General features: G+C 40.4%; 2 protein-coding genes across 15 annotated transcripts in view; one reads left to right on the top strand and one right to left on the bottom strand.

The window, feature by feature from the left end:
* LOC119551744 (serine/threonine-protein kinase N) overlaps positions 1-5,564 on the top strand; it is a 39,000-nt gene extending 33,436 nt beyond the window's left edge. For 2 of the 14 annotated variants that reach the window (XM_037861249.1, XM_037861248.1), the window contains exons 6-12: positions 70-756; positions 2,213-2,416; positions 2,538-3,182; positions 3,247-3,618; positions 3,680-3,787; positions 3,847-3,987; positions 4,050-5,558. In XM_037861249.1, coding sequence (XP_037717177.1) covers positions 70-756; positions 2,213-2,416; positions 2,538-3,182; positions 3,247-3,618; positions 3,680-3,787; positions 3,847-3,987; positions 4,050-4,193 — 2,301 coding nt within the window. In that variant the 3' untranslated portion in view covers positions 4,194-5,558. Of the gene's footprint in view, positions 1-69; positions 757-1,879; positions 2,146-2,212; positions 2,426-2,537; positions 3,183-3,246; positions 3,619-3,679; positions 3,788-3,846; positions 3,988-4,049 lie in introns of those variants that run through there. The other 12 variants (XM_037861256.1, XM_037861254.1, XM_037861259.1 and 9 more) reach the window with 10 other exon arrangements.
* LOC119551746 lies at positions 5,545-6,232 on the bottom strand. Its single transcript, XM_037861266.1, has 4 exons — positions 6,087-6,232; positions 5,943-6,027; positions 5,723-5,873; positions 5,545-5,662 (listed from the first exon to the last, which is right to left on the bottom strand). Exons 1-4 carry the CDS (start codon positions 6,087-6,089, stop codon positions 5,560-5,562), a joined length of 342 nt encoding a protein of 113 aa, XP_037717194.1. The 5' UTR covers positions 6,090-6,232; the 3' UTR covers positions 5,545-5,559.
* Positions 6,233-12,861: the final 6,629 nt, after the last annotated feature.

The raw sequence follows: 12,861 nt of genomic DNA, 5'->3' as shown, positions 1-12,861 counted from the left end.
CTCTGTGTGTTTGTGTGCCCGTCTCGGTTTCCGTTTCCGTATCGTCATGATTTCGTTAATCGCCGACAGCTGCAGGATGCCCTGCACGAATTCGATTTCCTTTCGGATCTGGACTCGCGTCCCACCACGCTGCGTCGCCTGCTGAAGGAGCAGAACATGTCGCTGGATCCTGGTGCGCTGGAGAACCTGCTCCTGCAGCAGCAGCAGACCGAGCAGCAGGCGCTACAGCAGCGGCAGCGCCAGGAGCAGCTGCGTCTGCAGCAGTTCCAGGAGGCGCAGCGTCAGGCGATCCTGGATCTGTGCGGGAAGCAGAATGAGCTTGAGGAGGAGGAGGAGGAGCAGCTGCCACCCATCCTTGTCCAGCCAACGCCGTTGCCACCGCTTGCCAGCAATAATAACCAGATCATGACCAGCTCAAACGCCCGCCACAGCTATAGCCACAGCCAAAGCCAAAGCCCAAACCACAACCAGTTTCAGTTGCAGCAGCAGCAGCAGCAGCCACAACCACAGCCACTTCCTGCCCAGAATCCCGAACCACCATCCGCTGTGGAACAGCAGCTGCACCGTCCTGTCCTGATCCTGCCGCCCGTGGTGCTGCTGGGCGGCCGGGAGGAGGAGCGATCGGTGCCGCCATCGCCACTAGTCGAGTATCCCGAGGACGATGATGAGTATCTGTTCCGGGGCAGCAGCGATAACATGGGCAGCCGGCTGCACTCCACCCACAGTTCCAGTGCCGGCGATCGTTTCTGTGTGGAGGTTAGGAGGTTTTTCATTTCCTGGTTTGGTTTCCGGTTTAATCTCTGTTATCAAATTCTGATTTGTTTACTATTTAATTGATTTACCACTAACCCTATTTTCTTTTAATTTTCTTACATCTTTTGTTTGTGTTTTTGCCACGAGTTGGGTTAATTGTTTCTTCTTTAAATGTCAATATGTGTGTGTGTTTCTGGTTTGGCTTTATCAAAGAATTATAACCCTTCGAAGTCCCGAAAAAATGTGTATAAACATAATATTCATAAACACACACATACGCACTGTAAACAAAGCGCATTCACAAGCACCCCAAAAAAAATACTAATATATTTCGTAGTAGAACTAACTAGAAGTTGAGCTTTGAATGTAACTAACCGTTTAAATAACAGTGTTTAGAAAATGTAAATTTTTTAATGATTTATTTGATGTACATATATAATGCCTTAAATATTTAGCATAGATATATCTAAAAATTACAATAATTGGAGAGCTTTAAGTGATATATGATATACCATTTGACAAATTTTAATGGCTCAAATGTAACCTGCACAGCTTAGTTTGACGTAGAAATAGTTTTTTCTAATCTTTATTTAAATGACCAACAACTTGAGAGCTTTAGATATGGTCTTAAATTTATTATACCCAATTCGTTTTACTTAATATACCCACACTTTCGATTGAAGCACGACAACCAAAAATAATCGAAGCGACATAAAAGCTGAAAGTGACAATTTTAAACTCTTTAAATAGACGCGCTTCTGGCTGATGACAACGGAAAGATCAGAGGAAAGCAGCGAGGATATATCTTAGGGGAACGGGGTCTTGAGGGGGCAACCGAAAGTGCGCCGCTTCACGTGCCAATGGTCGGGAAATGTTTTAATTTTTGTCAACCAAACACCCACACCCACCCGTTTTCCCGCCCCCCTCCCCGCACGTTGCAACGTCAGCGTTCCACATTTCCACATTTCCATTTTCATCTAAGATGTCTGTCCCTGTGTTCGCTTACCTTTGTATCTATGTGTCCAAGCTATGTACCCATCGTTATGTGCGCTGTTGTCACATTTTCCTTTTCGTTGGTCATTTTTAGACCCAAAACAACGACGCAAATGCTTGGCCTCTGGTCATGACTTTGGCACTTGTTCGCCTTCAGTTGGCCGGCGCGGTTTTAGCCATCTTGTATCGTATCGCTATCGATCGAAATGTAGGAACGTCATGATTGTGCCAACTTTCCAGGCGCTCAGCCAAGTCTTGAGGCAAATGTTTGCGGTCCAGCTTCAGCAGCAACAGCAGCGCACTCACAATCAGCTTCATTACCTTGATCTGTCCCCATCGCGAACCATCAACAAACTGTTTCCGTGTTCCAGCGCAGCATCCAATCCCCCATCACCTGCTGTATGTGTGTTTCGTGGGTTCAATCAAGTCCGCCCGATCAATCAAGCAAACCCCTATCCTCTTGCAGGCCCGCATTAGTCTTGTACATATTACCCTCGAACCGATCAATGCCAGCCGGACGACCAGTTGCCTGATCGAGGAGGTGGCCGAGCCGGATTCACAGCCGGAGATTAAGCCGGTGGCGCAGTCTAAGAAAGTGTCCGAAGCTTGTGCTGAGAGTATTCTCCTCGAGACAGTTGAAAAGTTAGAAACCGAAGACCAAGTGCAGCAGGTAACACAGGCAAGAAAGTGAAAGGGTTCACCAAGCTCTCAAGTTGTAGCCACTAATATATGCTTTTCCCTTTAATTGGTATTCACTACAAGAACTAAAGTCTATTTTCTTGTATATCTAGGTTATACCACAGCTGGGTAAGCTCTACGTGGGCGGCAGCCAGCAGCAGCAGTATGTGCAGCAGTCCTCGCCCATCATCCAGGAGCCACCCACTCCGACTATCTACGGAAACAGCGCGGCCGCTGGTGCTCCGCAATTCCCGCAGCCCGCCCAAAGGCAGGAGAAGCAGCCAGCACAGCAGCAGCAGCAGCAGCAGCAGCCCATCTATGCCAACCAGTATGAGCTGAATGTGGCCAAGGCGGCGGCGGCAGCGGCTACAGTTTACTCACCCAGCTCCTCCACCAACAGCAACTCCAATCAGCAACAGCAGCAGCAGCAGCGGAGGAACGTGGCCCGTGGCCTGCAGTATCGAGAATCCGGAGGAATCGAGGCCGGCAGAGCTGGCAAGCAGCCTCCCAATGCCGGCATGCTGTCCATGGACAACTTCCGTTTGCTAAGCGTCCTGGGACGCGGACACTTTGGCAAGGTGATTCTGTCGCAGCTGCGCAGCAACAACCAGTACTACGCCATCAAGGCGCTGAAGAAGGGCGACATCATTGCCCGCGACGAGGTGGAGTCGCTGCTCAGCGAGAAGCGCATTTTCGAGGTGGCCAATGCCATGCGTCATCCCTTCTTAGTCAACTTGTACTCGTGCTTCCAGACTGAGGTAGGGCGTAAAACACACACATTGCTGATAGTTTGCTAATACCTCCCTGTTATTTCACCCTCAGCAACACGTATGCTTTGTAATGGAGTACGCCGCCGGCGGAGATTTGATGATGCACATCCACACGGACGTGTTTCTAGAGCCAAGAGCCGTCTTCTATGCCGCCTGTGTGGTTTTGGGTCTGCAGTATCTACACGAAAACAAAATCATCTATCGAGATCTGAAGCTGGACAACCTGTTGTTGGACACGGATGGCTATGTGAAGATTGCGGACTTTGGGCTGTGCAAAGAGGGCATGGGCTTTGGTGATCGCACGGGCACTTTCTGTGGCACGCCCGAGTTTTTGGCACCCGAAGTGCTCACGGAAACGTCATACACACGAGCTGTGGATTGGTGGGGTCTGGGTGTGCTGATCTTTGAGATGTTGGTTGGTGAGGTGAGTCGGGGATAATACACAATCTTCAGTAGATCAATGCATAACTGAATCATTTTTGTAGTCCCCATTCCCTGGTGACGACGAGGAAGAGGTATTCGATTCAATTGTCAACGATGAGGTGCGCTATCCGCGCTTCCTCTCACTCGAGGCCATAGCCGTGATGCGTAGGGTAAGTTAATTGATAACCAACTACTTGAAAACATTACTATAAATTACATTATATTGCAGCTACTGCGCAAGAATCCGGAGAGGCGTCTGGGATCCTCGGAACGCGATGCGGAGGATGTTAAGAAGCAGGCATTCTTCCGTTCTATTGTGTGGGATGATCTGCTGCTGCGAAAGGTCAAACCCCCCTTCGTGCCCACCATTGTACGTTGAATTACTGCATTATCTTGACCATTTCATTAACATTACTTATAACTACTTTGCAGAACCATTTGGAGGATGTGTCAAACTTCGACGAGGAGTTCACGTCGGAGAAGGCACAGCTAACGCCGCCGAAGGAGCCGCGCCACCTGTCCGAGGAGGAGCAGGTGCTCTTCCAGGACTTTTCATACACGGCCGAATGGTGTTAGGAACTTGTTGTTAGTTCGAAAGATCACCAATGGGCCTAGCCCGATCGTTATAGCCTTTGTCTTTTGCTTTTACATGTGTACGAAGTTGGTTTTGAGTAGTTGTACTTGGTTTAGTCGATGTGAGTTCAATATTTATACATGAAGACATTATAATGATCATGCAGATACAGGACGTATATATATTTATAAACACTAACTATGTAGAAAATCTATATATTAATGAGAGAACTTTTGAGTGTTGCTCACTGGCCGAGAGACCAACATAAACCAAATTACCTAGTTGACCACACCTTTTGGCAAGGCATTCATCCATCCAGCCAGTTCAAATCACAGTCGCCCACATGATCGTAGCATTGTACAGCAAATAGAGTCGTTTCTTTTCCTAATACGAGAACGCATTGAATAGTCTGACAAACCCTAGGAAAGCCTTAAACGCAAAGTTGTAGTTTTGGACAGTTTTTTCGCAAGACCGGATCTAAATAGATTTTATAGATGAGAGAGGAGGTAGGAGGTATGTTTACAACCCAGAGCAACCATTGCAACATATTTTCATAATCGACATACAAGAACAAAGGATATATTTTATACATATATTGCATGCACATCCCAGGAATCGTCTTGCTAAACGAGCTCATCTTCTATACGACATTTTAATCTAGTAAAGCGAGAGAAGAAGTAATATATTTACAGTTTTAAAATGTAAGCCTCTGTAAATTGCCTTGCGCTTTTATCAACTCCCCAGCCCATTGCCCGAGTTGTGTTATAATTTTAACATATTTTTTACGTCATATACACACGCGAACATTTGTTATTTATTATTATTATACCTATTATACAAGAAACTGTATTGCTTTGAGCATTTTTATTCGACGGTAGATTGATGATTGTAAACGATTTGCTTGTATGCGCGGTACGCTTTAAACCAGATAAAAGGATACAAAAAACAAAATACCGCTCGACTCGATGAGTTTCGGAGCTCCCGTTGACAGATGGCATGCAATCGGATCGTTGCACTCTTCAGATCTACGCTATATTTAATGTAATTTTTTAGTTCTATTTAAGCTTGTAATAATCGATATTTGAAACGTAGTCTAAGCTATCATTATGTGAAGATAACTATTGATAATTACAATTATGATAACGATTGTGCACCCCTCATGCGAATCGAAACGAGTATAAACAATGCAGATCTTCTGTTGTCAGTTTTATAACGATTATGCCCACAACCTGCGGCTATAATCGTCGATTTCATTTTAAATCTGTCAAATCGAATTGGTCCGCGTCCAGTCACTTTGTTTAGCTTCAAGTTGTGACTGTAACTTATATTTATGATATGATTTTGAATAAATGTATCTATCGCTATTATTTAAATGGAGTTTTTGGAGTTAACTGGTTTATCGCTGAGACCTTCGCTGATTTGGTAATATAATATATTGATTGTATTGTCTACAATGGCCAGAAATATTTTGCTGTTTGGGGGTAAACTTGGTAAGCAACTAAAACATATTTTGAGGATTCTTAAAACTCACTGTTCCTTTAGTTTTTCTTCCAAGGCATTCAGTGCTTCAAAGTTAATTTCCTTTGTGTGGAGAGCGGGAACATAGGCTTTATCATTTTTCATTAAATAAAACACTTGCAGGTCTTCATCATAAATAGGTTTGAAAACGGCGTCTTGTTCTTCTGCAAAAAATATATATATATTATTGATTCAAGAGGATTTCTATCCCATTTATATTTTATAAGATTTACCTTTACTCAACTCTTTATAAATTTGAAAACCCAAAGCGGCGGTCAAATCATCTGGGGTCACAGTTTTGAAGTCATCTAAGTCCAACTGAAAGGTAAACACATGCTTTACAGTTTGAGAGCAACCGGTAATGGATGATTGCTTACCATGGCTGGAAATCTGTGATTATATGATATTAACGTTATTCTTATGAGAAATTACTTATCAGGGCTTAAGATTTATGTTTTATCACTCTCTTAATACAACATTTTAATTTTTTAAACTAAGTAAAGGCTGCAACTTATCTTTTTATACAAACTTAACAGCTGTTAACTAGAGTTGTCAACTACATGCAATCGGTGATTTATTTTAATAGTGCTGTAAAACTAAAAAACATTTAAAAATATGGCGCGAGGGTATATTTTTTGAGAATAAATAAATACAAAACGAGCTTTAAACCTTTATTTTGTATGTTACTTATGTAAATTCCGTCCTAAAGCCATATTAAATATATGCATAATTTTATAAAAGATACAAATTTGTATGCATTTAAAAATTTCAAAATTCACCAATTGACTATCTGCTAAATGCCCCATCAAAGCATAATCTTTGTATGCAGACACTGTCTTTGTCTAGACAAACTGGCAGCGCAACTTGGGTCCTTGACAGGCAGAAACGCCCGCCTCCCAGGATCCACAACTCCAAACTCCGCAAACGAAGACAAGAAAGGGGCAACAAATTATGCTAAGTAGATGCAGTTTTATAAGGAGTAGGGGACGCAGGATATGCATGCTGAGCAGTTTTCAAGGCTTTTTCCGAGCCCCCGCCGGGGATTCCCCCGCCTGTATTCGTCTGGTCCAAGTGATAAGGGTTTGGCAGCCACATCCAAGGGATTCCCACATGCGCATATCAATGGGCGTCTGCGATAAGCAACTTATGCTTACTGAAATATGGAGAACAGGCATCCGCAGAGCCATGCAAATTACAGTAGCACTTCTTTAAAGTTAAAAAAAAAAACATATATTTACAAAAGTATCAATAAATTTTTATGTTTCTTACAAAATATGTGTTACTTAACATTAATATTGAATTGGAGTCGTTTAAATAAAACTAAAAATATTGCATTTCGAATTTTGTATTAAGTATTTGAACAACATTTAAAAACACAATATTCAATAAAATATCAGTTTAATTGCCTGATTTAGTTTTAATTTTTTTTTATAAAAAAACCTAAATTGACATTAATGTTGACCTTTTGTAACTGTTTAAGTGTTGTATTATTTTAAGACTAGGTCTTACTTTTTGGACTTTGTATTAAAATCCTAAGATATGAATTAAATTATTGGTTTGTATTGGAAATCTAGCTACTGTAATAAAAAATTGTTTTCAAAAGGGGGACTTACATTGCTTTAGATTCTATTATTTTTAAAAAAACGAAACCTATTATACTTTAACATGAAATGTTATAGTAAAAAACCAATTTTGACAAACCATAACAATACTCGTAAGGCTTGGTAAGACTTTAATTTGTTCATCCTAGCCAGTTTTTCCTGCAGTGGGGAGTTTGAGCCGAGGTTCAGCAAGGAAGCCAAGGATATTCAATTAGACTGGTCGATGGGGGGCAGTGTGTACCTGGAAATCAATGCGAGGAAGCAAAGTTGCTGCGACTCCGGGCTAACCGAAGCCAGCGCAAACCGGCAACATAAACCAGATGTTGCGGTCGTTGGCCATTATGGAGCTTGTCAATGCCAGTTGGCCAGAAGGAGCAGCAGGAGCTGGAGGAGCGGGCGGGGGCAAGTCATCCAAGGCAATTACACTGCGACGACAAGGACACACCGACGGCAGTTGCTACAATAACACACACTCACACCCAAACCCACCCGCTGTGCGTGAGGTTACTTAATGCTGTTTACTGGCCAAAGTTCGTCCTGCCATTGGACATTGGCCATTGGACTGCCCGGAACTGGCTTGAGCCCGGGAGTTGGCCACAATATTATTTGCACTGGCTGGGTTTTATTCTCGCCATAACCATTGCTCCACGGCAAATGGCCCATTGCAGCATTTATGGCCAAGTTCCATGTGACCGGTGCGCCCTGTTCACTGCCATTTTCATTCAATTGCTTTATCTGACTGGCTTCTTCCTGGGCTTTTATTAAAAATGCTTCTGGAAAGTGTTTTTTTGTATTTAAAAAGAAATTCACACATGACTAATTTACTTGAATTGTAACTAAGCAATTTCACATCGTAGGTACAATGTAGGTAACTGAAATTCAGTAACATATATGGGCTTCAAGAACCAACTGAAATACTTTTATATTTTGCAAAACATCAATTGAACATAACTAAATTGCAACAAAAAAGTTTCGTAATTTATTAAAGCTCTAAAAAATGAAAACTTTTCGATTTTGTTGGTCTAGAAGATACTATGCATTTGTTAGTATTGATTAAAGAATAAATTGTGTAGCATTTTTTCTTAATTTTCGCTTATCAACAAAAAACCCAATGTTTTATTTGCCTCTGCTGTAAAATTCTTAAATATAAATATATTTTTACGCTGTTGAAACTTATATAAAGGCTTTTTAGGAAAGAAGAAACTGTAGAATTAGTTAGTAATAATATTATTAGTAGGAATAATATTATTATTATAAAATGTAAACAAACAAAGGAAAGTATCCCTTGGTTAGTATATTTTGGTAAGAGAATAGAATACAATTTTTATTTCGTTTTCCTTCATCAACAAATTATCTATAAAGTCCCTATTTATGTTCTCTTGGAAAATTCTATTTAATGTAAATACATCATGTTCATATATTACCAAAATTTATATAAAAAACTCTCTTTGGCTCTGTTGAAAAGTTATTCGGTTGACCTGTTTCATTTGGTTTGACTTCATTCCGTCTCGGGAAAAGCGTTTTCGGTGGGAAAAGTCGGGAAAACCCCCTGCATTCTCTGTTACCCGCAGTCGATCGGCCATTGTTGTGGGTCGTTGCTGCCACTTAAAGTATTTGCCACACGTTCACCTCGCTGTCCACCCGTTATCCCTGCCCTGACCCCTGACCTCTGACCGCTGAAAAGCGGATGCAAAAGGCTGGCTTCGATGGGGCAGCCATCGGGGGAGTTTTAATTGACCAAACTGCCACTGGACGGACACCTGGGGGATCAATTGAGATTTATTGCCGGGTCGTGTCAGTTGTGTTTCGGTTTTTATTCAGCTGCTGCCGTTGCTGCTGCTGCTGCTGCTGCCAATGGCCGGCAATTAGACAGTTATTTAATTTGCAGCGGGAATTTCCATCTGGCACTTCTGATTTGCCCACTGACCCGGCTCGTTAAGCATTTTGGGCAAACAAACCGACAGCTGCGGTAAACTTTGGCCAGCACAAAATGCCGGCTAATGTAATTTGCAATTCAATGCGAATATGCCCTAATTACAAGCGAAAACTGGAGAAGATTTCTAGGAATTTTCCTCTAGAATGATGAGCCTGCATTTTGTAAACCAAATATATGTATCGAAATGGATTCAATTCTCAACCCCTCAAAACAAATATAAGGCATTTGTAGCTGCGATTTTCGCAGATTATATTCGTGTTGGCCCCGCTCCTTAATGACATTTTGAGCGTCTTAATGACTTAATGGCCTTTGGGTCGTCAAAACGCTTTTGCCGCATCATTGGCAATGCAATTAACTCGAGCTTTTTGTGAGCCAAGTGTCCTGGGGTAATTAGTTGGCAACTTCCTCGCTTCCTTTTCCGTTTGTCTGCCTGAAATGGTTTTTCGCCTCAGACTGCGCGCGAAAATTCATTAAAACTCGATAATTGCATGACAAGACAAGATCCCAGAACCGGCGGGCCTGGAGTGTGAATCCTTGTTTATCCCTGGGCTCTGGCTATCTGGCAAATGGCGTGAAGAAGCAATTGATTTACTAGCAATTGATAATTGTTTGCTGTTCGGTGCACTGGAAAAAAATTTATATGGTTGTTTTTTAAGTTTCTAAAAGAAAATGCTGCCACCAAAAAAAATAAAGCGGAAAATTAGAACTACAAATTGGTTTAAATAATACAGAAAATAGGACAAGGGGACAGAACTCTTAAAAATTGAATTGAAAAATAATAACTTATCTGTCCTGAATAAAGCTAGAACCCCTGTTATCAGGTATTGTAAATAATAGTGAGAGATAGTGAGATTGCCAAAATACATACATTTTTAATTTATGGGAAAAATTAATATAGATTTAAAGGATGTGGTAATGAAAATAGAGGCCATAAAATGAAAAGATCAGTTCGCATGATGCAAAAGATGTTCAATTTTGGCTTAGAAATCTATGAATAAGTAGAGTAAGTAAGTAGGCTCGAAGATCAGTTTTTTTATATTTCGCATGATGCAAAAGATGTTTAATTTTGGTTTAGAAATCTATGAATAAGTATTTTATTTTAGAAGAAATACAATGAATAACTGCAACTCTTAAATTGTGAATTAATTCTATCTTGTTTTATATAATAATGATAATAATATATAATTTTCTTAATAAGAATAATAATTATTAAGTATCTAAACTTCTGCTATAATTTTTATCAGTTAAGATGTTGGTCAATAAATTCATTAAAACCTTTTCCTAAATTTACCAGTTTAATAAAATGAAGCTATAATAAAATGGAATAACTTTTCTACAAAATGTTTAGAAAGGTGTTTGTATAGTAATTGCAAATTCTAGTAAGACAAGTTGGACTGCAGATAAACAAAGGATAGTTGTTACCTTTTCAATTAAGTAAATCGAATCAAGTTGCAAGTAAAAGCAATCACTCAAGTGCAGATTTTATCGTGTTGCTTCATCTTTAACATATTAATCCCACTTCAAAGACGCCCAGCAATTGTCTCGATTAAATAACAAAATCCGGTGAATGCAGTCAAAGGCAGCAAATATTTTAATTTGCCAAGGCCGGCCACCATGTCAGTGGCAAGAATTTCCATTTGCACCCGGGCGAAACATCAGTTATTAGCCTTCGGCTTGTCAGTTGCGAATCGAAATACCATGGATGTAATTTTGGCCTGCGGTTGCCGGGCAGCAAATTGAATTCTGCCGTAAAGGCCGTTCATGGCTGAAGGCAGGATAAACATGCTAAACGTATAAATTTTCAGCCTGATTGCATTCCAAACTTTCGGGGGGGATTCCAGGGGGGCCAGAAATTATACACAAAAGATAATGCTGCTGCACAATTGGATTTCCAGCTGAGCAGGGTGAATGCGGCACACAAACATTCATTTTCCACTCGACTTGAGTTGAGCGCGTTTCGCATTTTGCATTTCAGCAGAAATTCAATGCGACCGACAACAGACGGATCCCCAGACGGTATTGTTATGCTTTTGGCCACAGGACCTCGGCTCGAGCATCCAATGAGTGACATTTATCTTCCGAAAACGTGGAGCGGGCGGGCATTGTCCAGGTTGGAGCATTCATTTGCGTAATTAGTGGCCAAGTGGCATCCGCAACCTGGTTGCCAGTTGGCTTTTAGCTCCAGCCGCAGCCCAAGTGCTGCCAAATCACCGCAACTGCTGCTTGCTTATTGGCCAAAAGGAAAAGGCCCGGCCGGCAGACAGCAGACGTCAGCACAATTGATAGCATACTTCTCAGGGCAGCGGCAGGTGAAAAGGAAGAATGATTGCGATTCAGGTGGGGTTATTGCAGTCTGCTTAACTCGTATCTTTATCTGCAGTCGAGGTTGCCCTGCTCGAACTTGCCAGTACTATTCAAACTCATTCCTAAACGGTTTCTTAGAAATGCTAATTCGTTGTATTATCGCTTAATTCTGTCAAAAATCGTTTTCATTTATTTATTACTGTGTTTATGCTATGCCTATTTCATGAAATCAATTCATGAAATGAGCAAACTCGTGTGTGCATAAACACCGTTTCATGAATTCGATAACACACGAAAGTTGACTATGAATTCAGTCCCAATATACGAAATGCTGAGGCACAGCCTACTACTCTATAGAGCTCTATATAAAATTCAAAAGATTTGACAGCTTTACTAATATCATTTCATGAATTTGTCTGTGTTCTATAAACAGGGGCTATTATAATTTCATGTGTTGGAGAATGCATGATTTTCATAGCATAAACATGGTATATCATTGATAATGACTTTAACAGAATGTTTTCTAATGGAACATTATTAATTTTGAGTCCTAAAAAATTATTATTATAGCGATAAATAGTAAAAAAGATTATAAATAATAATGTTCTTCGGGAATTTATGAAGATTTTATTTAAAAATACTATTGTAATTTAGTTTTATCATAATGGTTCCTTAGTCAACATTAAGAATATGGTATAAAGATTCTATTTAGTAGCTTTATAAACTTTTAGAACAGCGGTCGGAATGTCCCATGGGGAACAGCTCTGCTCGTTTTCTGCCGACACACATACAGTGTACAACAGCGTTTCTCACAACGAGAAACCAATGAGAAAGAAAACATCATAATATAATGTGCACACCACTGATTTAAAACATTTGATATATAAAACATATGTTTAAGATAATATATTAGTTCGTAATACTAATAATAAGTATATATAACACTAAGTATTTATAACACTAAGTATTTATAATACTAATTATTTATAATACTAAGTATTTATTTTACCCCGAACAGAAAAAGCTAACGAATATATATCCCAAGATTTTATTTAGTAGCCATATTAACATTTATAGAATAATAATAGATATATATAGAATTATTTGAATAACATTCTAAATTATTTTACCTTTCTTATGTTATGTAATCCAGTTTGCTTTTCTTTTCACATCGAAATAGTAATTGATTTCCTGTGATTGATTCACTGCCGAAGCAAAAACCTATCTGGCGGCACTGGGAGAGTATAATTAAATTAGTTTTAAACTGGAAAGTAACTTAATCAACGTGGCAAGCAAGCGGAAAACTTCATT

Source organism: Drosophila subpulchrella, chromosome 2R (genome assembly GCF_014743375.2).
Source record: "Drosophila subpulchrella strain 33 F10 #4 breed RU33 chromosome 2R, RU_Dsub_v1.1 Primary Assembly, whole genome shotgun sequence".
Classification (NCBI taxonomy): domain Eukaryota; kingdom Metazoa; phylum Arthropoda; class Insecta; order Diptera; family Drosophilidae; genus Drosophila; species Drosophila subpulchrella.
The sequence above is the reverse complement of the archived record's forward strand: the minus strand, read 5'-3'. Positions and strand labels throughout refer to the sequence as shown.